The sequence below is a fragment of the Rutidosis leptorrhynchoides genome, chromosome 9 (genome assembly GCF_046630445.1).
Source record: "Rutidosis leptorrhynchoides isolate AG116_Rl617_1_P2 chromosome 9, CSIRO_AGI_Rlap_v1, whole genome shotgun sequence".
Lineage (NCBI taxonomy): Eukaryota > Viridiplantae > Streptophyta > Magnoliopsida > Asterales > Asteraceae > Rutidosis > Rutidosis leptorrhynchoides.
This window is the reverse complement of record NC_092341.1, coordinates 348,487,872-348,512,629: the sequence shown is the minus strand read 5'-3', so window position 1 is coordinate 348,512,629 and position 24,758 is coordinate 348,487,872. Positions and strand designations below refer to the sequence as shown.

The following is a 24,758-nucleotide window of genomic DNA, read 5'->3' as shown; positions in this document are numbered from 1 at the left end:
TCTCCTCCTCCGAGGATCGACTTTAGTGGGCGTGTAATCCGACGGGTACTCCTCCTAGATTGCGTGAAGAATCGTTTCGATCTCTGGAACGGTGGAACAGTAGTAACAGGTGGATTACAATACTAATCCTTAGGGTTAGACGAGTGGGAAATGGGTTCAGAAGAACATCTGAACTAGGAAAGGTAAGTTTTTCCAAGTCGGTGCAATGAATAGCAGGCATGAAGCAAGCACGTAATCAGGCACTACAGCAACCTAGCTCGTTTACAGCAGTATATAGCATGTCAATATTAACAGTACTAAACAGAAGTAACATGCAATCGAAAGCAGATAGTAGCATGCAGTAGCTAGAATAAGCAAAAGCATGCAGCGAGTTTACATAGCAATAAAAGAAAACGGTAGCATGCAGCAAGTTCATACGGTAGTAAAAGTAAGCAGTGGCATGCAGTAGTAGTAAGCAGTAACATGTAGTAATATAACACAGTAGCATGCAGCAGGTTTCGCAGAAACAAGTAAACTAGCAAGTTGTAGATTAGTCCTATTAGTGAATCCTACTTGGGTCGGTCCTAGACTCACTAATGCAACCTAATTCCCTACAACCAATGCTCTGATACCAACTGTGACGCCCCGTACAAAATCATCGTGTACGGTACATCAACAACAGGATCATTACAAGGTCAAACACTATATGCTGTTTGAAAACCAGTTTTGCATTCATGAACAGATAACGTTTTACAAAAGATGTATAGGAAACATTAACATGAGTACATGATACTAAGGTCATTACAAAGCTATTGTTTTAAAAATAACATAAGTTGGGAATGTAAAGTAAAAGTTTCATGCTTGAGACATCTCTAAGTAATGCAGCGGAAGTCTAACACAGCAAGTCTGTAACAGCAAGTCTATACACCGAGACTAGAACAGCAAGGCTAATAGCAGAAGCAACAACGTCTAAACACCTGAGAAATACATGCTTAAAAAGTCAACACGAATGTTGGTGAGCTATAGTTTATTTGTATTCAGTAATGTAATGTAGGCCACGAGATTTCAGTGCTTCAAACAAGCGTTTTAAATCAGTAATTCAAATCAGTATGATAAAGTATATGTATAATCGTGGGCACTCGGTAACTAACTTAACGTTTATACCCCCCTGAAAGTACACTTGGCAAGTGCGTATGTCTACAAAGTATTAAACACTCGTTAAATGCTAGCGCGACTAGTCTGAGTGGGGATGTCAAACCCTATGGATCCATATCTAAGATTCGCGTTCATGGTTCAAAAACCAATGATTAAACATTACCGAGCTAAAGGGAATGTTTATGCCGTTGTATAACCCACACATATATAAGTTTAAGTACTCGTGCCTAGTATGTAAAACATAAAATCCGCATGTATTCTCAGTTTCCAAAATAAGTTAAAGTAAAAAGGGAATGCTATAACTCACAGTGATAAAAGCGGTAAAGTCGGTAATGAAAGTACGCAAGTAGTAAGTCGGTCCGAAAGGTCGTCAACAAGCAATACTAGAAAGGAAAGAAAGAAAGAACAAGTGTGTGTGAAAACCAAATGAGCAAGTGATTTGAATGAGAGGTAAATGGCTAGTATTTATAAGCAAGGCATTTGACAAGGATTGATGACATGGACAAGGGCTAGTATTTATAAGCAAGGAATTTGACAAGGATTGATGACATGGACAAGGGCTAGTATTTATAAGCAAGGAATTTGACAAGGATTGATGATATGGCCAAGGGCTAGTATTTATAAGCAAGGAATTTGACAAGGATTGATGACATGGACAAGGGCTAATTAATTGAGTCACTAGCTAGAGTAGGGTGGGCTTGAGCCCAACAAGGTAGAAAGTCCAACAAGACTAACTATTGTGCATAATTAAATTACTACTCGTAATTAAGCATCCAAAAACCCAGGTAATTATTATTATAAAATAATAATTAATATTTCGCAGTCATAATATTCCGATTATGACAAAAGTTAAACGTGCGCGCAAGTTCGCGGTTTATTCGAAACGTCAAATAACACTAACGGTTATAAAGGCTTCCAATGATCAAGTTATGTATCCTACGTACTCTAAGGCACGTTTTAACATATAAATGGAAGTAAACCACGTAAATCAAGTTTCCAGAGTATAAAGTAACACAGTACGCACAAATACGCAGTTTCGCAAAAACACAAGGCACAAAAGCAAGTCGAAAAAGCCGGGTCGTTACACATTTGCCAGAGCATAATAAGTTAAACAATCCTTAAACTGTTTTGCATTAATATATCTCTCACACACCACCGGTTTCTTCAATCTCCAATTAGTTTTCTCATCATGTATTGGTACCTTTTCAACAATAACAATTTCTTTAAAAGGATCACTATCTGCTTCCTCACCTTTTAACTTCTTCAAAAGCTCTTCCATAAACTCTTCATGTTCATCAATTGCATCCATCATTGGATTGTCATTTTCTCTTTTTGGAACACCTAACTTTGGTTGTGGAACTGGTTTTGTTCCTTTTTTGGCATTTGCTTTCAAAATCCTAAGTTCCTTCAACTCTTCCTCCCCTTCTGATAAATGATCTATCGAGGCATTATCACTTATCACTTTCTACACCTACATAGTCACTTTCATACTCACTTTCTCCATCTTTGTCATCCAATTTACTTTCAGTGTCATCTAACTTAGTTTCAACTATCTGTAAATCAGTAATATCCAATTTACTCTCAACCATCTCTATGTTATCCTCCTCATGATTTATACCTTCACCATTTACTATATATTCACTTAAATTATCATTAAAATGGTCAACATAGATATCCACTTTACCATAGCAGTAGGCAATGTCAAACATTATATTCATATGATCGTTGTTCTCTAACAAAAATAAACCATTTTTAAGTGTTGAGCCCGATTCTTGATAATACAACCCAGACAATTGCATACCAATTTCTTGTGACAAAAACTCAAGCAATTCATCAAACTCAAGTTTAGCAATAAAGATGGGAAGAACACTACCATTCTCATACCTAAGTGGGTTGAACATAAACGCACCACTATGGTGAACATCAAAATCAAAACCTCTTGTTGGAATTGGGCTTCCAACCATCCTGAAATAAATGTTTTAACAGTTAATAAAAGTACAAAACGAAACAAAATTGAACAAAAAAATCATATCAAGCACTAATCTGTTGAATCTGATTTTTTTTAAATAAACCCTAAAATCAAAATTATTGTGTTGAAACATCTTAAAATCATGCAAGAAAAGTAACTAGTTACCTTCTGAAAGTTAGATGATACAAAAATCGAGTGGATTTTTTCACCAATTTTGGGTCCTCGTTACGTTATGAAGCAGGTAGGGTTTTTTGAGCGGGAAAGTTGATCAGTACAGGAGAAGGAAATGGAAGGGGTTTTTTCCATCTAAGCATAAATATATCAATATTAATATCCAACATGGCAAAAAATTGACTTTGTAACCGGTTACCCATTGTGTAAGTCATTTAAGGCATACAAAAGAACAAAAAATAAAGTTGAATGCATACAATAGGAACTTTTAAAGTTGAATGCATACAATAAAAATTGTGTGAAAGTTCAATGCATTTTGAATCAATTTTCCCATGTCCAAAATATATTCCTTTTACAAGCCATCGACAACACTCTAGGCATCCATGTATACACACAGATAAAGTTTTTAAATTTTATATTTTCATCAAAGATATAATCAAATCAAATCAAACTTTAAACTTTATTAGATAAAAAAAAAAATGAGATTGTGAGATACTTTAAGTCGGCAGTTGTATGGGGGACTCGATATATCTAATACACATTTGTGGACCCCACAGAGTTAGTTATTCCAACGATCACAATCATCGACATATGCCACCAACAACTCATCATGCACCAAAATCATACCATTACCTTCCCATTTTTTCACGCTAAACCTTTTCAATCAAATTTTCAAATCCCTAATTTGTTCCAATTCCATTTCGTACACCAATGTCAAAGCAAACATACAAAGTCTGTTTCTGTTTCCGACGACGGTTTTGGATTCCGGCAGCGGAACCTCCTACCGGAATCAAGTTCCTGTTTGATAAGTATTCCGATAACGGTATAATGACCGCTGATCACCTTTTACATTTTTTAATCGATGTTCAGAAACAGGATAAATCTACGATTGATGAAGCTGAAGCTATTATTACGCATAATACGCCGTTTATTTTCCGTCGCAAGGGTTTCAATCTGGATGCGTTCTTCAAATACCTAATCGGTGGTTCTAATTCCGTTCTATCTCTATCTCATTCGGTAATTTTGCTTTCATTTGTATATATTTTACATCGAATCGTACAAATACATACGTACATATTAATATATTAATATGCTAACTCAGTAATTGTGTTTGATCTAGTAATTTTAGTTTTTAAAAAATTACTGTATGTGTTCATAGTACTACATGATATATCCAATGCTCCACATATATATTATCTGGATAGATACATATATGTGCATATGTGTATATGCTAGTATGTGATTGCGATTGATAGAGTAATTTTAGTTTTCAGGATTCATGAAGCGGTTATCCAGTTGTTAATTGTCGGTTTTAGTAAAAATCGTTGAACAGTAGCATATCGATCATTCGTGTTCGATTAAATTTTTAGTTACATAGTAATAGTATTTAATATAGTTGTTCACAACAAAATCTGTTAAGAGATGTTGGTGGTGTGTTATTTAATGTGTTAGACTGTATGAGTTGGTTCATTTCAAAAATTGCGAGTTCGTTTTCTAATTTTAAACTGATGTTGTATTATTTTTCAGGCTCACCAAGATATGACTGCTCCGTTGTGTCATTATTTTATCTACACTGGCCACAACTCGTATCTAACCGGAAATCAACTTAGTAGTGACTGCAGTGATGTTCCCATCATTCAAGCGCTTGAAAGAGGTGTAAGAGTTATTGAGTTAGATATATGGCCTAATTCATCAAATGACGATGTGCTTGTTCTTCATGGAAGGTGACTTGATTGTTAGTTATAGTGATGGATTGAATGTAATCTTGCAACACGTGAAATTATATAGTCTGCACTGTAATAATGAGTAATATATTTGATCTGTTCTATAGGACATTGACAACTCCTGTTGAACTCCGAAAGTGTTTCGTGTCTATCAAGAATCACGCCTTTTCTGCATCTGAGTACCCTGTCGTGATTACTTTAGAAGACCATCTTACCACTGATCTTCAGGCTAAAGTTGCAGAGGTAACTCTGTTCTAGTCTTTTTTTTTTTTTTTGTTGGTGTGGTTTATTTGTTAATCCTTTTATCACTGAAATGTAGATGGTCCATCAAATATTTGGAGACATGTTGTTTACTCCTGACAAAGAATGTTTAGAAGAATTCCCATCGCCCGAGTCTCTCAGAAAACGTTTCATCATATCTACAAAGCCACCTAAAGAATACCTAAAAGGGGATAAAACTAAAGAAAAGGAAAATGGTACAAAGGAGAAGGATTCATCTGCAGAATCTTGGGGTGGCGAAATTACAACCTCTCTTGGAGATAAGGTATATAAACATGTTGTAATAGAAGTGGCAAGATGGTTGGGTCACCCTTAAACTCTTTTTGGCCATTTGTAATTTGTTTCAGGATGATTCAGATGATTCGGATGACGATGATGATGAAGATCTTCAATCTGAAAATGTAGCTCCCGAATACAAGAGTTTGATTGGCATCCGTGCTGGAAAGGGGAAGGGTGGTTTGGATGATTGGCTGAAAGTGGACCCAGATAAAGTAAGACGTCTTAGCTTAAGTGAACACGAGCTTGAGAAGGCAGCTAAAACTCACGGCCCACAGATTGTCAGGTATCAAATTATTCTGTCAAACAATTTTTGTTGTGTATGTGATGATGAGATCATTTCAAACTGTTGATTCTGATATTGAGTCTTATAAGGAAAAATAGTACAACCCGTTGCTCAAATGAGCTAATGTTCTTGGAATAAATAAAGTAATTATTGTGTTATTCACTAAAATGTATGACTGGGGTGTCAAGGAAGCCTGCTTGAATACTTGAGGTGGCATAGGATCTGGTTGGGTGGGCTGGGTGATGGGTCAAGATGGATTCAAGTCAAAATTATGTAGGTTTAAATTTTCCTTATCTTCTAATTATAATAACCAAAATTATACTGCTATTAGAATTACTCAACCTTGCATAATAAATGATTTAGGATGTTTTTTTCTTACACATTTGAATTAAGCCTGTTATATTCCTTATTGTCACATTTATCATCATTGAATGTTTATAGGTTCACCCAAAGAAATATCTTGAGAGTTTATCCTAAAGGAATACGATTCGACTCATCAAATTACAACCCGATGATTGGGTGGATGCATGGAGCTCAGATGGTGGCCTTCAACATGCAGGTTAAATATATCTACTTCCATCTATGAATTCCGATTCTTTTGCTACAATCTCTTTATTTAATGTGCATCAGTGTTTAAACTTCAGTCACATTGTAATTGAAGTAGATTAATATAAATAATATTCATTGATCCTTTAATATGGAGCTACTAACTTTATGATTTTATTAAAATATTTGTGACAATGTTATGTATACCAGTTTCATGCGACAGGGGTTTGGAAGATCATTGTGGTTGATGCAAGGAATGTTTAGGGGCAACGGAGGTTGTGGATATGTTAAGAAGCCCGAATTCCTGTTGAAGGGTGGTGAAGATGTCTTTGATCCGAGTGTCTCATTACCCGTTAAATTGACCATTAAGGCAAGTTACTAATCCACTTAGCTCGGTTGATAGTAAGAGTTATTTTATTTTTCTTTTTTTTGACTAATTTAACTTCTTGATAGTACTCAGATAACTCTTTATATGGGTGAAGGATGGCATTGTGATTTTAAACACACCCATTTCGACCCGTATTCTCCTCCAGATTTCTATGTGAGGGTAAGTCAGTTTGTCGTTGTTTGTTTTTTTAAGATGTTTCTATCTGATGATGAAGAAGATATGCAAACCATGTCTGTAAAGAATATGTAGTCTAAATGTCTGTATGCTGAATACTGTTTGTTTTTATGTCTGCAAAATAATTTAATCAACACTTAGAAACATATTTCTAAGTCTGCAAGTTTGCAGACAGAACAAGACATTATTTTATCATGTCTTCAGAAAAACAAACAATCTGCAGTGCAGGCGTGCAGACATAAGACATAATAAGATCTACAAACCTTACATGTTGTCTATTAATATGCAAACTTTTGTATTTAGGGGTATTCATTCGGTTCGGTTGTCAGTTGATTGGGTTTGCGTTTCAGATTAAACGGTTCTTAACCAATCATCGAACATCCCATTTGTATTTTGAATCTATGATTGTTAATTGGTTCAGTTTTGGAGTGCTTGCAGATTGGAGTTGCTGGAGTGCCTGATGATTCAGTGATGAAGAAATCAAAAACGATAAATGACAGCTGGAACCCAACATGGAACGAAGAATTTGAGTTTCCTATAACGGTTCCAGAACTAGCACTAATTCGAATTGAAGTTCATGAAAGTGATGTATCGGAGAAAGATGATTTTGCAGGCCAAGCATGTTTACCAGTAAGAGATTTGCATAAAGGCGTTCGATCTGTTCCGTTATACTCTCAACAGGGTGACATGTACCAATCTGTAAAGCTTCTTATGTTGTTTGACACTCTTTAGATTGTTATTTTTATGTACTCGTGTTCTTGTTACAAGGGTATGGATGTTGACATTTTTTCAGAATTGGTGATTATAGTTAGGGCAAACGTGTAACTAAACTGAAATGTCAAAATTCGGTACAGAGGGTCTGTCGAATGTTTAGCTTGGTCTATCGAATGTGACAGACACAATTGTTGCGTATAAATAATGACATAATGTGTGGTGCAAATTTTGCAAATGCAAACTTCTACTCACTTATCATTATGTTTTACCAAAGGTAACATCTAATGCATATGCATAAATATCGATAACAGGTATTCATTCATAGTTACATAACAGGTATTCATTCATAGTTACATAATTTTTTTTTAAACTAAAATGCATATAATAATGCTAAGAATATTAAATTAAATCTATTTATATTTATATCTCTATAATTTATAACACTTATAAAGTGTTGTATAATATTTGACCTTAAAAGCTACAAATTCAAGAACGAAAATGTCACTTATATGGAAACCTTCTAACAATTAGTATTATTCTCTCACTAACATATCGTATATCAAATTCAAATTCATATAATATTATATTAATTAAATTAAATTAAATGTTAATATTATAATCCAACTATTTTTTTATTTATAACTCAAAGTTATCATAAATCATGAATATATATTAATACTAAATTTAAACAAGAAAAATCATTATTAAAAATTAAAAATAAAAAATCATATCTTATATAAACTTAAATATATTAAGTTCAAACGTACATTCAGGGGTGGAATTTAGGGTCTTTATAAATTCATTTAATGATCTATTTCTGTACAACTCTCAATGCAGGAATTAAATTGTTGATTTTTTGTCAATTAATCTGTCACATAATCTGAAAATTAGTCTATTTATAGGAGACGTAGAGGGGTTGTTTACTTTTCTTCTGAATTTGTTTATGTTTCAATTCGACTCTTAATGAGAAGGTTGCGTGTGATTTATGTCTATTAGAACAGACCAATTTTCAAATTTAGTGACAAAGAAACAGCAATTTTACATATTGAATTAAAATTTGTACAGAAATAAATATTAAGTGGAAAGTAAACAGTTACAGACACCTTTTTTCAAACATATGCAAATAGAAACATATACAAACTCAAGAAAAAAAATAAACAATCGTTAGTATAATTTGAGGAGTTTGCCCCATCTTAATTTTTTTTTTCTTTATAAAAACACAGTAGCACATTTTTGTACACTATAGTGTGTTGACCCGGAAATTTCTGACCAAATTTAAACTTTATCTTTAAATGATTTAATGTTTTTGACACGATAAGCAAAGTCTGTAATGTTGAGTCTCAAAGTTTTGGAACTATATTCATGTAATCAATTATTCTTTGACTGTTCTCGAAGATTCACGAACAATATATATATAACTTAATGTGCATATATATATATATATATATATATATGATTTCAAGTTATTTAGTAAACGATATTAACATTCGATTATTGATTCGATTAATATTTAGATAAGTTAACTAAAACGTTTAAGATGAACCAGTAAAACACTAATTTGCTACAGTATTTTCGAATTTCTACAGTACCCGAAAAGCTACAGTGTTTTCGAAAATCACTATTTGCTACAGTAAAAAACTTTGCTACATCAACTTTGCTACAGTAAGACACTATTTCAAAATGAAAATGTATATATGTATATGTATATACTACGAGACGATGATTTATAGAAGTAAATGACCAAAACACTCGTAAGTTTAAGATATACTTTGAGTGGTATAGTTTAGGGATAATTTAAGGCTATATTTTGACAAGGGTACGTGTCCCAAAATGTAAATTACAAGTTTTCTCAGCGTACGAAGGGACACTCGAAAAATCGGAACCGGGACATAAGTCGCGTAATGACGTACGACTTATCGGAACGAAATTTACAAGTCAACTATGCACGTGAATTTAATATAATATATAATTAATTATATAAATTATATATATAATTAAATATTATGTCGACAAACAACGAGACAAAATCATTTTGAGCTGGACAGCGAAGCCATGCGATCGCATGGCCTTTACACTAGTTTCCCATGCGATCGCATGGGAAGGAAATTCAGAAAACATCTATAAATCGAGTTGGTTCCTGCACTTATAACACACACACATATTCGAATACATATTACTCCCTCTGTAATTATTATTATTATTTATATTATTATTATTATTATTATTATTATTATTATTATTATTATTATTATTATTATTATTATTATTATTATTATTATTATTAAGATTAATATTATTATTAATCTTATTATTATTACCGTTATTATTAGTATTTTACATAAAATATTACGACGAGGTTATGGCCAAACACTTTCAAAATTGGTTTTCAAATGGGATAGAGCTAAGTAAACTATGGGTTATAGCTATGGAAGTTATGAGTATGATTCTAGGGTATGCTCGTAAGGTCAATCTAGTATTTATCGTCTATGTTGCGTCTACGTACTTTCCTGCAATATTGAATCTCAATATTGATACGTGAGCATTCATATCTTATCTTTTATATATTAATTGTGTATCCATGTCTAGTGCTCGAGTATATATATTTACACATGCTTGTATGCTAAATTTCGTCGTTAAACAGTTTATAATGAATCACGAATTAAATACATATATTACTGGTAAAAGGTATATGATATACATGTTTTTGGAAAGCTGGCGAAAAATCAATAACTTTTCATTTAGAAATCGCGTAATTTCGGTGAACGAATTAAAAGTTATGATCAACTGAATTATGATTAACGTTAATTGAAATTGCTTTTGAATCTGCAATTGATATTTAAACAACTTGTTAATAAGATTGATAAAGTGGATTTTTGAATATTACCAGCCGAGTAAATGAATCCTTATATAGGACACGTCTCGTTTTGTTAAACAACTGTCAAAATTGACTTTTTGAAACAACTTTGGATAACTTTTGTATGTCGATCTCGAGCATTAGGATTGTGATACACTATGACCTGACCTAGCTTGATAGACATTTATTGACCAACATATGTTTTCTAGGTTGAGATCTACGGTTATTTGATAATCCGAGTTTCGGTCACATTTTGGTGAACGACTTTATATGCTGCTAAGGTGAGTTTTCATTTGCTCCCTTTTTAATTGCTTTTGCAATCTATATTTTTGGGCTGAGAATACATGCACTTTATTTGAACGCAATGGATACAAGTACATACTAAATTCTACAACGAGTTTGAACCGAAAATCCCTTAGCTTTGGTAACTAGTAACTGTCAGTTATAAGAACTGGTGGGCGCGAGTAGTTGTATATGGATCCATAGGGCTTGACATCCCCGTCTGTTCCAGGTTTATAAACCCTAGCCTGAACTATTAAACAGACGTATGCTATTTGAGTTTAGTACACGTTGGTTTACGTGTATTGTACATGTTGGTTGCATGTATGTTAAAACAGGGGTACTTACGTTAAAGTTTAGTTACCAGGGTGCTCAATCTTGTAGAATATTTTGATAAACGTTTCTGGATGAAACAACCGAAATCTTGTGATCCACCTTTATGTACAGATTATGCAAAACATTAAAACTATGAACTTACCAACCTTTGTGTTGACACTTGTTAGCATGTTTATTCTCAGGTTCCCTAGAAGTCTTCCGCTGTTTGCTTATATGTTAGACAAGCTATGTGCATGGAGTCTTACATGGCATATTTTTCAAGGAAACGTTGCATTCACCAAATCATCACCATGTATCTTATTTTGACTGCATTGTCAACGGAAGTACCATTGTAAACTATTATTTACGGTGATTGTCTATATGTAGATATCATCAGATGTCGAAAACCTTTGATTTAAATATTCATTTATGGTGTGCCTTTTCAAAAGAATGCAATGTTTACAAAACGTATCATATAGAGGTCAAATACCTCGCAATGAAATCGATGAATGATGTGTTCGTCCATATGGATTTGGAGCGATCGTCACATATAGTTAACAAAATAAGTTATTACAGTATTATTATTAACTTTTTGCCCTTCATACTAGTTTCACTCTTTCTGGCATTAAGACGATTTGTATCGGGCACAAGACACGCCGTTACTTGGCGACGTGGCACCGAAGAAACGCCGGAGCCACCCGTATCGCGACGTCACTTGGCGAATTTTGGTGGTGTGCCGTTCGATTGAAACGGGAAAAGACACGGACGTCACTTCATCAAATTAAAAAAAAAAACTTGTTGATTAAAAAAAATTTGAGGGAAACAAACCTTGTTGCTAGATGTATGCAAGAAATCTGATTTAAATCTTGGATTAATCATCATCTTCATCAAATTAAACTAGGGTTCATGGTTTGGGAAAAGTACGAACGAGAGGGAAGAATGGGAAACATATGATACATTAAATGGGGAAACAGATAATACATTAAATAGGGGCGTCCTAACCCATTAAATTAAATGGGTAATTAAACTCATACCAGATAATACACAGGTATTTAAGTTTAATGCTTATTGTATGTTTTTCAAATTCTTGATTATGTATTTTTTTTATTAGTAATGGTATTAATTAAATGCGTTTTTATTTAATTTATAATATGTGACATTTTTTATTTTGCATTTTTATTAAACAAGTAATATAAAGAAATAAATAAATCAGAAAAAATAAAAATAAAATACCACCTGAGCATTCCACTAAAAATAACACCAAAGAAGAAATACCACCACTACTCCACTCAAAAAAGAAACACGTCATACTCATTCAAAAAGTACAAAAAGACAAGTGACACGAGCAAGAAACGCCTTAACCAATACAGGTGGTCTAAGTAGATTGTCCTTTCATCAAACACACTTAAATCCATCACTAGATAACATGTAAACTTTTCTTACCAGTTACCAAAGTGACATCTTCTCCGGAATGTCTATCACATTGTAGTATGTAATCACAAATCTATTAACCTCGTAAGATAATCTAAATTCTAAAGTATATTTTCTACTTTAAGATATGACTTGATGTATTGAGTTATGGAGTAAAATGTAAGCTATCTTATCTTATTTAATATTTACAACAACTAATATTCGAGGTTAATCACAACCTCTTTTGATCAATTTTCAAATTTATCTGTGACATCGTACAAGGATATTACCATTTACCATACAGACTTAAAACGTACTCGGTATCTAATTGAGTAGGTAAAGATATAAAACAATACAAAATACATATAATCTACAATAGTACAAGTACAAAAACTTAAAACGTACGAGTGAACTAAAAACAATAGTACAAGGACGTTCAAGCCATTACATATAATCTACAAGTAGGTAAACTGCAACAAAATACAAAACCGAAGCGCAAAGATCTCACATTCTATATCTAAAAAAATACTCTCTCTCTCCTAAATTTATTAGTTAAAAAAGTACGGAAAAAGATCCAACGGCTGTAATTTCATCATCAAAAAATCCTTACAAAAAAAAAAAGGTCAAAATTCCCTTTTCATCTCTTTCTATTTACTAGTATAATAATTTCTCTTTCTCTTTCACGATTAAACTTTAGGTCAATCTGAACCTTCTAATCCATCGATGGCCAATCAACGTCAACCGTCGATTCATCTTTAATCCGTCCCCTAACTGTCGCTCCGGTCTCAAATATCTCAGATCTGAACAAAATTACACTTTCAGTTTTTAAAAAACTATATTTAATTTATTTATGGAAATGGCTGCAATTTCTTCAAGTCCGCGTAGCGTTGAAGAGATCTTTAAGGATTACAGTGCTCGTCGATCCGGCATCGTTCGAGCTTTAACTTACGGTATACATACATATATACGTATATATACATGTACTTATTACTTTTGGACTTTGTCTATTATTGTTATTTATTTATTATTTTATTTTTTTTGTTGTTGCAGATGTTGATGAATTTTACGCTACCTGCGATCCAGGTTTATTTTTTTTTATTTTAATCTTAAGCACCGCTTCGAATCTATTGTCAGGGCTGATTTTAGTGATTTTATGCGTTTTTGGTATGCACTGTAATATTTAAACTAGGTATTTTTATAATGGAGAATGCTAAATTAGCTTAATATTTTTATTTGTAACTCAAATTTACCATTTACTTAATTTAAATAAAGAAAATTGGTATGAAAAACAAATACTCCGTATTATATATACTTGATGATTAATTCAAATGTGTTTATAGTTAAATATAATAAATTTAGGCTACATTTACGTCAGAAAGTAAAACTTTATTGTTATGGTAGCAAGTAAAGATTAAAATAAGAATAAATAATGTAGTTATTTGACTTATTTCATATTTGTGGTGAGTGAAATTCTTTTTGGCGTGGTTCTATTTACCTTTTAAAGTCAGACTGCCATCTTTGACTAATTTGGCTAGTTAAATGCAAGAGTGATGTTGCATTGAATTTCTGTACAGTTGGAGACACACTATAGCGGGTGTGTAACTGGTAACTTACCTTGCATATGAACCCAGTACCCCAAGTTGGATCCCACCCCCATACCACTCAAGCCAAGCTTCGGTAGTAGGAACTAGGTGTATTAAACGATAGACGGTTAGACCAAGCTCGATTGTTAGCTTAAGGCCCGTTAGGGATTAGTTACGGTTTCATATAATATGTTATCTCTTCGAGGAAATCATTATCCCACATCGTATCAGAGCGGGTTGGGTCCCTTGTTACCTAGTCGGCCGACATGTGCTGCTATCTTAATGTCACCATGTCACGTCTCCCTATCCACCATCTCGTACTACCTTATATAAACAGAAGTCCTAATTTTCGGCCAAACCTGTTTTGGTTATAACTCATAAATCGTTTGGAGTTGTTCGGAGTTAACTGATACCAGGGCGTTGGGGTTTAGTTACAGTTTCATTGTATATACAGTGATTAATAATATGTTCTATCTACAAGGGTTTGCATATTCAATAGGTGGAACTAGTAAGGATGTACGGTAAAGTGATTATTGATTTTTAAAATTTGAAAGTGCAAGCTTTGGAGGGTCTAATAAAGCTTCAAATCAATATCAATAGTCTTAATGAAATGACATGAGTAGTTTTTGTTTGGTGGTCATGTTTTTTGGTTCTCATTGTTGCGTAGTGTTTTATGATGAATTCATTTGGGTTAATTGACTGAATATGTTTATGTTATTGTGTGCTTGCAGAAAAGGAGAATTTGTGTTTGTACGGACATCCAAATGATACATGGGAAGTAACGTTGCCAGCGGAGGAAGTCCCTCCGGAACTTCCGGAACCAGCTTTGGGGATTAATTTTGCAAGGGATGGGATGCAAAGAAGAGATTGGCTGTCGTTGGTGGCTGTGCATACCGATTCTTGGTTGTTGGCAGTTGCTTTTTACTTTGGTGCTCGCTTGAATAGAAATGAGAGGTATCTTCTAATTTATAAGTTTTGTCACTCTTTTACATATGACCGATCTATTTTGTAATACATTCTCATGCATACAACTTAGCATGTCCACATTTGTTCATATGTGATCTGAATTTTGTTATCTTCTGGAGTTTGTCATCTTCCTTTAGTGAAAGTATTTAATTTGGGAACTTGTCCTTCAAAGCTTAGGGATTATTTACTATTTTTTCTGAATTTGTATGTTTCAATTTGCCTCTATTTGGGAAGGGGTATCTGATTCTTTGTCTCCTAGAACACACTAATTTTCAGATTAAGTGACAAAGAAACAACATTTTTACTTACTGAATAAATAGCTGTATAATCAATAATAGGAAAGTAAACAGGCCCTTAGTGTGCGATTGGCTAGAAATTGTGAGTGGGAAAGGGAATACTAAGCAATGCAATGAGCATTCCTTAGTATCATCCTTGTCAATGATGTTGCTTGGTTCATACAGCTACGGGTACGGGTAACAAACTGGTCAGGTCAAGTTGACGGGTCAAAAGTACTGGACCCGTCTTCAACATGGTTCAACAAACGGGTTGTGGGTCAAATAAGTCAAATATAATGGCTTACTTATGGGTTGGTGGGTCAACCCGATAAACCAAAATTTGACCCGAGCCTGACCTGGAAATTTAGCTGGGTTTGCGAGTTTCGAGTTAGCCGATTGACAAGTGAAAAGTTCCCAATACGAACACGATCTTCATAACTCGTTTTAGTAAACGAGTCAAACGGGTTAAGAAGTGCAATTTGGTTTTTGATTAAGTCCGGGTTGATGTGTTGGTTTTGAGTAAAAACCGGTCAATTTTGATAGTTTTTTTTTTTAGTTTGAGGGGCTGGCCTGTTAATCCGAAACTTGACCCGAGTCCGACCCAAAAAATTAAATGGGTTGCAGAGTCTAGGGTTAGTGGATTGACGGGCTGCGATATGTATATAAATGTTATAATGTAATGATAGCCATTATCCCCAATATGGTGGAGAATGGGTGATTACCCACCAGTGGGAAATGAATGATTGCATTATAATAACCAAGCACCATTATACATTTCCTTTCCCATTATATAACCTTGGTTATTATGATGTTTTTTGTTCGCTTGTCCTTTGTCCTACTGTTGACCTAAGTCTCTCTACATGCTTTACATGGAAAGGTTATAGATTGACTTTTTAAATCTTTCTAGAAATAATTGACGTTTTGTTTCTTTTGGCTTTTATGAAAAATTGACGTAAGGCGAAGATTACATTTAATTGGCAGTGGAATCTTTCAAAAAAGTATAATGGAGCACATTTTGCTTCTTTCTTATTTTTTTCTAAAGGGGTTTTTCACATAAAATTTTATAAATAAAAAGATTTGGCTTTAGTCTCTGCAAATGGAAATGGCTGCCACTTTGGCACTTTGTGATTTGATGGATCCAAAAGACCAAAGATGTATGGTTTACTAAATAATGTTTTTTGTTAATAGATCTGAGTTGAATGTCACTATGTTTTTAGTTTTAACCTTGTGATTTGGGAGCCTGCGACACTCAGACCAACTAAAACAAAAAAACATAGCTGCGTATATAGAAACATTCATGTCTCTTTTTAAGTTGCGGCAACTGTATCATCCTCTGTAGGAGTAAATATGTATAGTTTTTATTTACTTACCTTTATTGAAGTTCTTTTAGTTAGGATTAGCACTAGCAATAAGTTTACTGATGGATTAGTGGGCCAGTCCTATACTCTCAGTTATAGTAGAAGTGTTCGATTTTTGTGAACCTTATCTCTGGTGCTCTTTATCATATTATGATCTGTCATCTATAGTTTTATGTTATCAATAATTCTAACTGTATAAAATTATGCCATGTAATCCCAATCAGAAAAAATTAGCTTAACCAAGGGAACAAATTACTAATATGAAAGAAAGGAAGTATGTATCTTTACATTTTAGTACTTTTTTAATGAAAATTTATTTAACTAAGATTCTAGAACCGTAAGCTCCTCATTGTATCCACTACATCATTGAGAAAAATACTGTTAATATGCTGTTACATGATGATAACTTTGTGCCTCTGTGTCATTATCAAGTGTTTACATATTTGGTTGAAGTTCTCGTGTTTACAACATATATTAACAGTAAAATTGATCTTCTTAGGTTATACATTATTATTATTTACTAAATTAACAAGTTGAAACCCTATTCTTGTATAGGAAACGTCTTTTCAGCTTGATAAACGATCTGCCCACTGTCTTTGAAGTCGTAACAGAGCGGAAACATGTCAAGGACAAGCCCAGTGCGGATAACGGCAACAAATCCAGATCCAGCACAAAAGTAATCAATTGATTTATCACACACACATTTTAACATCATATATGATGCTATATAATATAATATAATAATTTATCTTTGCTTACAGAGAACAAATGAAGGACAAGCTAAAAACACACCAAGGGTTTACGATGAAGGTTACGCGGAAGAAGACGATGAACACGGTGAAACCCTTTGCGGGAGCTGCGGCGGGAATTACAGCGGGGACGAGTTTTGGATCGGGTGCGATATCTGCGAGAGGTGGTATCACGGTAAGTGTGTGAAGATAACACCCGCTAAAGCTGAAAGCATTAAGCAGTACAAATGCCCTTCTTGCACCACAAAAAAAGGCCGCCCGTAAGACCGTAACAGTAACACCCCCTTCAAACATGACGGATATCTATCTATATGTGGTTATTAAAGTGATGTTAACTTGTTCGTTTAGGATATGGTTTATTTTGCAGGATTTTATGTTTTATTATTTAGCTGTTTAGCAGGTTATTAGTGCTACAGTGCTTGTTGCCCCCTTGTCTTATGCTTGCACTTCAGTTTCATTATTTTAGTCAGTAACATTTACCAACTGTTATCCAGAGTTTATATAATATATATTGTATTGCGTATTTAAAATCATTATTTCAACCCGTTGGATTGCAAAAGTGCTGCGAGTGGGACTCGATGAATTTTGGCTTAGTTTGAACTGGCTTGAGCGCTTAGTTGGAAGAAGATTCAAACGCTATTTTTGAGCTTGAATAGCTTAAAAATAGACAAGTTTGATTTAAAATCTTAACCGATCTTCGGTCTGGGTTCAAGCTCCAAATTAACTGATAGAAACTTGATGTGTTTGCCTGACATATAGGCTTTCACGTGTCTAATTCTTCTTATATTTTGTTCCTTAGACTTTCACTAACACAGCGCGAGTCAGAAGCATGAGATGAGCTGGACCAGATTTGATGGAAGGTAACGAATTTAACTCACCGTTAGTCACAAATGTGATGGAAGGGTGACGCAAAATCCAACCAAATCATGATTTAATATTAATATATTACGGAGTATTATTTATTATTAATTAATTTTTTTTCCACTTAATTTCTAATCAGAATTTATTACATAACCTTACAAATATTTGACACAAAAATTTGACTTTTTGAGTTAACAAAGTTCAAATACACTCATAGTGAAAAATCTACTTTTTTACTAGAAAATGCACCATTTGCCTCTGTCCAGGTTGATAGCAGTCTTATATGAGCCGATTTTTTTTTTTTTTTTTTTTTTTTTTTTTTTTTTTTTTTTTTTTTTTTTTTTTTGTGTACTAGGCGTCTTGGGGAAACAATTGCGTTTTTTTTTTTTGCGGGGGGGGGGGGGGGGGGGGGGGGGGGGGGGGGGTTGGGGGGGGTTGGGGGGTTTAACAGTTGAAAAACGAAGATTTCCAAAAGTTGCGATTTTTGAGATAATCAAACTGTTTTTCCTAATCATTCTTGATTATGTTAACTGAACCGGTAAATCTTTTGGTTTTTTGTTTGGTTAGGGTTTTCAATCTTTTATTCAGGCATACAAATACTAACTAGTTAGAATCTGTAACACTATGTGCCAAACTATAGTAAAACAGAACCATATCAGGTTATTATTAATCACCCCAGATAAAATTAGTTTAGATTTTGCAGCACCAGATTACTCTTTAGGGATTAAAGTTTGAGTTCCACAAACTGTTGTTTACAGATTTGCAATGATTAAAAATCTGCTCTAATTCTGTAACGGTGATTTGTTCTTATTTGATTATGTTTTCATCTATTTGTAGCTTCATCCCTTTGCTAGATAAGGTTCGAGTCAGTTGATCATATTACAAAAACGTAACAATTTGTTCTCGATCAATACAGTGTGTGTATAAGTGAGGCTATTTAAATAACAATCTGTGCAGCCACTTGATTGGGCAATTTCTGCCCAATATCAGTTAACTCTGCCCAATATCAGTTAACTGTAACTAAACCAAAAAACATCAGTTAACCTCTCATCGGTTAAGCGGCTCCATCTGTGTGGGTTTAGATTCAAGTAAAGTACAAACCAAAAAATCTGGTTAACCTATTTATTATACCAGACATATAATGGCTTTGTACAATTAATATGACATGAATGGCATGATCATGTGCTTATATACATATTCTGAAATCATATTAACCAAAAAGACTGGTATTTGTTTGTCAGGAAGTCATTTATGCAAACTTATTTAATTTGGCACTCGGTGTATATTTGGATAAGTTTGTTATATATTTTCTATAAATAGAAACAAGTGAAGTGTTGTGCTGCTTCTTTCTAGAACTAGGAACCTAAATGTCAACTTATGCTTGTCATCTTATTTTTTTTATTCTTTCATAAAGATAATTTTATTTTATACATATCTTTTTCCAAACTTATCACTTTTAATGGACTAAACGAATTTTGTTTCTTTGCTTTTTATCTAGTTAGTCAATCGAATTTATCCAAAAGATATATTGTCTACATATGTCACTTTTAGCATTCCAAATTTTTAATTATGCTCGTTGTTTTCTCTAGCTAACCACGTACTGATCTAGTAAACATTTTAGGAATCACGGAAAAAAGTGATCACGAGAATTTCTTAATTAGAATGTATATATCTGAGTCAAAAATACCCGGCTTAATAACCTAAAAAAAAAAAAAAAAAAAAACAAAAAAATCACACTTTATATATATATATATATATATATATATATATATATATATATATATATATATATATATATATATATATATATATATATATATGGTGTTTGTCATAGGGCGGATCTACTTACGTAGCACTGGTTGCACTAGTGAAATTATAATACTCAATCTAGTAAATTTTATTATTGGATTTTTAACTAGTGACGTCATTGAATAGTGTAAACTTTTTTGAGTGACATCATTGAATATTGTAAATTTTGTTGAGTTTTTAACTAGTAACACTCGTGATTACGATTCCTAGATCCGCCACTAGTTTTTCAAACTATTACTAGTTAAAAAAAAAGTTTTGGGTATCTATAAATGTGATCCTAAATTGTATATATATTCTTCTCAGTATGATAAATTCAAAAGTAAATAGTTATATGATTTATATGTATGTAAACGCATAAAAGATGCAAAGGAGAGGGCCACAAGGGCCGATGTACTATGTTATCCGTAGTTGTACTGGACATCAATGAAATACGCGATGCAGTGGAATTTTTTTTGGATTTTTAACTAGTGATACATGTGGATAGTGTAAATTTTTTTGTGTGACACCAATTCAATTAAGCCATCCAGTAAATTTTTTTTTTTTGAGTTTTAACCGGTGACATTAGTGACCACCTCTAGATCCGCCACTGGAGGGCCAACAAATAATCTTAAAGTGGCAAAATATGCCCGTGTGTTACAATGACATTATTATACAGTAACATTTCACACTGTTGGTGCATGTAATCCCCAATTCTATGTTTGTTAGACGTTTAATTCGATCATGTCATGTATGAACAATTGTATTTGAATATTGGTTATTGTTTATTTATGTTTATCTTGTTTAACCAATGCCGAAGGATGAGTTTAGAGTTGTTGGTTGGCAACTTTGACCATCGCCCGATGGAAGGCACCATCGGACGAGGGACGTGGACCATTGGCCGATGGTCAAGGACCATCGCCCGATGGTCACTGCAGATGGCTATAAATATGGGTTACGGGGTTCATTGTTAGTTTACGAGCCCTACGGCACTTAGTCGTCATATTGTGATCTCCAATCGTCCCTAGACAAACCCAACCGAATACAAACCCTTAGGCGTTGTTCTAATCATCTAGGTGTTGGTTTAATCGATCCCGAAGTGTGAACGTATTCGTCTCAATCTAGTTTATTGTTTTCCGCTTTTAAACTGGTCATAAACGTATGATCTAAGATCCTTAATTCGTCTACACAAACACACTGGATCAAATCAAATACTCCATATTATCACATATGATGATGTTAGTTTTACAACTTTATTATTCAAAGACGCTTTAACAGTAGCTTCGATATAATGGATATTACAACTTTGATAGAACAGTATTACAAAGTATAAAAGAAATAGTATAACTTTGATAGAACATCATGTATGTTATCTAGGAGATTTTAAAGACTCCACCTGAAATTTTCCTTGAGGACCTTTAGTACGTATGTAACGTCTATATTCTTCAAATGTCATCGGTAGATAAAGAGAAGGCGTTTTTGTGGTCACAAGTTCTGATATCGGTTGAATAAGAAGATCATTTTTCGGATTATAGAAATAAGCCAACGAAACTCGCTCTTTATTTGGGTTCACAACCACCCTATGTTCCACGCTCTTATATATCGAGTTGCTTAAAACCTACGGTCGCGAACAAAGCATTTATTTAAACATTTGGTGAAGTTGAAGTAAAAAGGTTTTAGCATTGTGTTTTAATCATCATTTATAGGTAAAAGGTAAAAGGTAGAAGGTTTTTCTGTTCGGGCTTTTTTAACGAATCTGAGTGACAGGGTGAATCTCATCGTGGCACCAAGGCCACTGCCACTCAGTGGATCGTATCATCATTTATAGTTTATAATTAATAATTAATAATTAATAATTAATAATAGCTTAGATGTTCTCAGGGGCGGTTTTATGTAGGGGCAAGGGGGTGCCCGTGCCGAGTGAATTTGTAATTTTCAGTGTAAAAATTTCGGATTTTTCGACTTTGCTCCCGGTGAATTTTTTTTTTTGTCCTAAAACCTACATATTTTGCCCAAAAACATCCAAATTTTGCACAAAAACCTTCAAATTTTGTCCCAAAACCTCCATATTTTGCCCAAAAATCTTCATATTTTGCCTTAAAAAATTGCACGGTTTAAAAATTCTTTTGCCCCCGGTGAAAAAAAAAAATCCTACTTCCGACACCTGATGTTTTGTGACAATAGAACTCTGTTAAATTAGATAATATGAGAAGCTACAAATTATGAAACCAGATGCATTATTATATAAGTTCAAGTACATATATGTCCAAATGTTTGCTACAATCTTCAGGGTGATAACAATTGTTTTATTTCTTGAAAAGGACAATATTTCTAATCTATTTACTTCACTAAATCTGTGGGGAACAACTTTTAGGTAATTGTCTTTGTTAAGATGTTTTTTGTTGACTAAACCACTTCACTTAATTAGTTAAAGGTTCACAACTGTACTTCATCTGAACTCAAATTAAATTCTTAATTATAAGATTGAAAAAGGGATAGATTAACTAGATGATGATATATATACAGCCACTTTCAACATATATTACACACAAAATATGGGCCCCAAATGCATGTATATATATAATATATACACACATGTTTATCTTTAAGTGAGGTCCATATGTTATTTGTTTGACGAATATTTTTAATGAACTGCTGCCTAATATCATCATAAAGTAAACAAGAATGCAACTTTTTACTGGTAATACAACTTTTGTTCATAAATTAGTGTTAAAATCAATCTCTTAAACCTAAATCTAATTGAAAACCAATCTAGCCAACCCACTTATTTTGCCACCTTTTTAGATTAACAACTCAATTTTCAGGATATATATAGATATATACATGAGGGATAAGGGTTAATTAATTGATAATACCTGAAGTTGGTCCCCAATGTTGACAATTATAGCATTATGTGCAGGTTTAACGGTTGCCCATTGATCATCTTTTCGGATTTGAAGTCCTGCGACCTGCTCGTCTGGTAGTAAAAAGGCCATTCCACCAGGGTCCGAGTGAGACGATAAACCAAGGGTCAATTCGGGTTGCGGACACTTTGGATAAAAATTTGCTCTTAAACAAGCTCCAGCTTCTTTCCCACCAAATGCATTTTGAAGTGAATCCTCTTTTAATCCAAGGTTTATTGACAATACCTCTAATAAAACCGCTCCTAGTCTTAGTATTTCTTTCGTGTATTCCTCCATCACGTCTCTACATATGATCAAATGAATTGTGAGTTAGGACATCAACATGACCTTAGGAAAACCTATATGAACTTGTATTTTTAATTAACCATTTGTGGTTTTAGTAAAATGCCATACCAACTGATGCAAACCCTCAGGGGAACCTGCTCATTTCTCTTTTGAATTGAGAGGAATTGATGGAAGGAGAACAATTATCAAAATGAGAACCATTTACTTTGTCAACATCTTAATTATAGCAATAAATATGAACAAACTTTGAAGTATTTGAAAACATGTTTGATCTTGGCATAAGGTGGCAATGAAATTAGTTTATTGTCGATTGAGCTCATTTTAAGTTTGATTCGATCGAGCTTTTCATATCACAAGTCACAACCATTTCTCTATGATTTTATTGTCCATACAAAACTTATAGTTTCATGAAATAAACAACAAAATCAGACGTAAACAATTATTTCACTATCTTGGAATGAAAAAAAAGTCTTCGCCCTACTCCAGAGCAAAAAAGTCATCTCTCTAACCCTAGTACATAGAGGCTATTTCACGAAATAAAAAACCTTAGAATCTATACAAGTTATATTAAATATTTGGTTATAATATATACCTTAATGAAGGAGGATGGGCAGGCCATTTTGTGTGACAAAAAGGAAGATAATGAAGGTAATAATAATCATTCCAATCAAGTATTGCTCCTTTCTCAACCCCTAATCTACTCCCAAATCCTTCATAAGTTTTTGGTGAGTTTGCATATATTTTTTTCACTTCCATTGGTTCATGAAAAAACTCCCTCCAAATATCTCTAGCTTCATCAATTAACTCCGTCTTAACGCCATGATTCACCAACTGGAAAAACCCCCATTCACGACACGCGTGTGAAATTTGTTTCATGGTCACTTCACGTGAAGTGACCAAACCGGATAAATCAACTATTGGTATGTTTACGTCGTTTAGGCACGAAGAAGGCCTTTCGAGTTTCGGTTTGATGTATTGGTTTGGGATCACTTGGTTACCATTTTCGGATAAAGATTGTACACAAACAACGGGTTCGGGCCAATCTTCAAGGCTTCCCATTTAATTTTTTGGTAGTATTTTATGTGTGAATTTTTTTGGAGAAATGAGGGTGGTATAAATAGTGGTCTGAAATGAAAATGACGTTAAAAAACGTGGGAATATTATAATTTATAGTGTTATATTAAAAGGCATGTGTTGTGTTTGTAGACAAAATGGACTTTTTGGTAATTTTGAGTTTAAAGGAAATGGACAAAGCCGACATGATCACTATTATATAAAACGTGTCTTTCGGCACTAGTTATCTAGTATGTTTCGGCGCCGAAAAATAATCTCCAAGTCGGCTTTTTGTAGTTGATTACTGGTAACTGCAATTACCCTAACATTTTTCTAAAAATAGTGGTCTAATATTTGTATGAAATGTTTGTATCTTTGATTTTTGCAACTGAGTAATATT

The 24,758-nt window shown here is 33.6% G+C and overlaps 3 protein-coding genes across 3 annotated transcripts; 2 read left to right on the top strand and 1 right to left on the bottom strand.

Moving 5' to 3' along the window:
• Positions 1–3,985: 3,985 nt before the first annotated feature.
• Positions 3,986–7,875, top strand: LOC139867498 (phosphoinositide phospholipase C 2-like). Its single transcript, XM_071855867.1, has 9 exons — positions 3,986–4,291; positions 4,802–4,998; positions 5,106–5,241; positions 5,318–5,542; positions 5,625–5,839; positions 6,281–6,398; positions 6,609–6,755; positions 6,846–6,932; positions 7,386–7,875. Exons 1-9 carry the CDS (start codon positions 3,986–3,988, stop codon positions 7,677–7,679), a joined length of 1,725 nt encoding a protein of 574 aa, XP_071711968.1. The 3' UTR covers positions 7,680–7,875.
• A 5,319-nt stretch (positions 7,876–13,194) lies between these two features.
• Positions 13,195–17,881, top strand: LOC139867497 (PHD finger protein ALFIN-LIKE 1-like). The gene is made up of 5 exons (XM_071855866.1): positions 13,195–13,469; positions 13,570–13,602; positions 14,834–15,056; positions 17,257–17,377; positions 17,463–17,881. Exons 1-5 carry the CDS (start codon positions 13,370–13,372, stop codon positions 17,712–17,714), a joined length of 729 nt encoding a protein of 242 aa, XP_071711967.1. The 5' UTR covers positions 13,195–13,369; the 3' UTR covers positions 17,715–17,881.
• Positions 17,882–21,382: 3,501 nt separating this feature from the next.
• Positions 21,383–24,368, bottom strand: LOC139867496 (jasmonate-induced oxygenase 2-like). The gene is made up of 3 exons (XM_071855865.1): positions 23,898–24,368; positions 22,973–23,303; positions 21,383–21,714 (listed from the first exon to the last, which is right to left on the bottom strand). Exons 1-3 carry the CDS (start codon positions 24,362–24,364, stop codon positions 21,466–21,468), a joined length of 1,047 nt encoding a protein of 348 aa, XP_071711966.1. The 5' UTR covers positions 24,365–24,368; the 3' UTR covers positions 21,383–21,465.
• Positions 24,369–24,758: the final 390 nt, after the last annotated feature.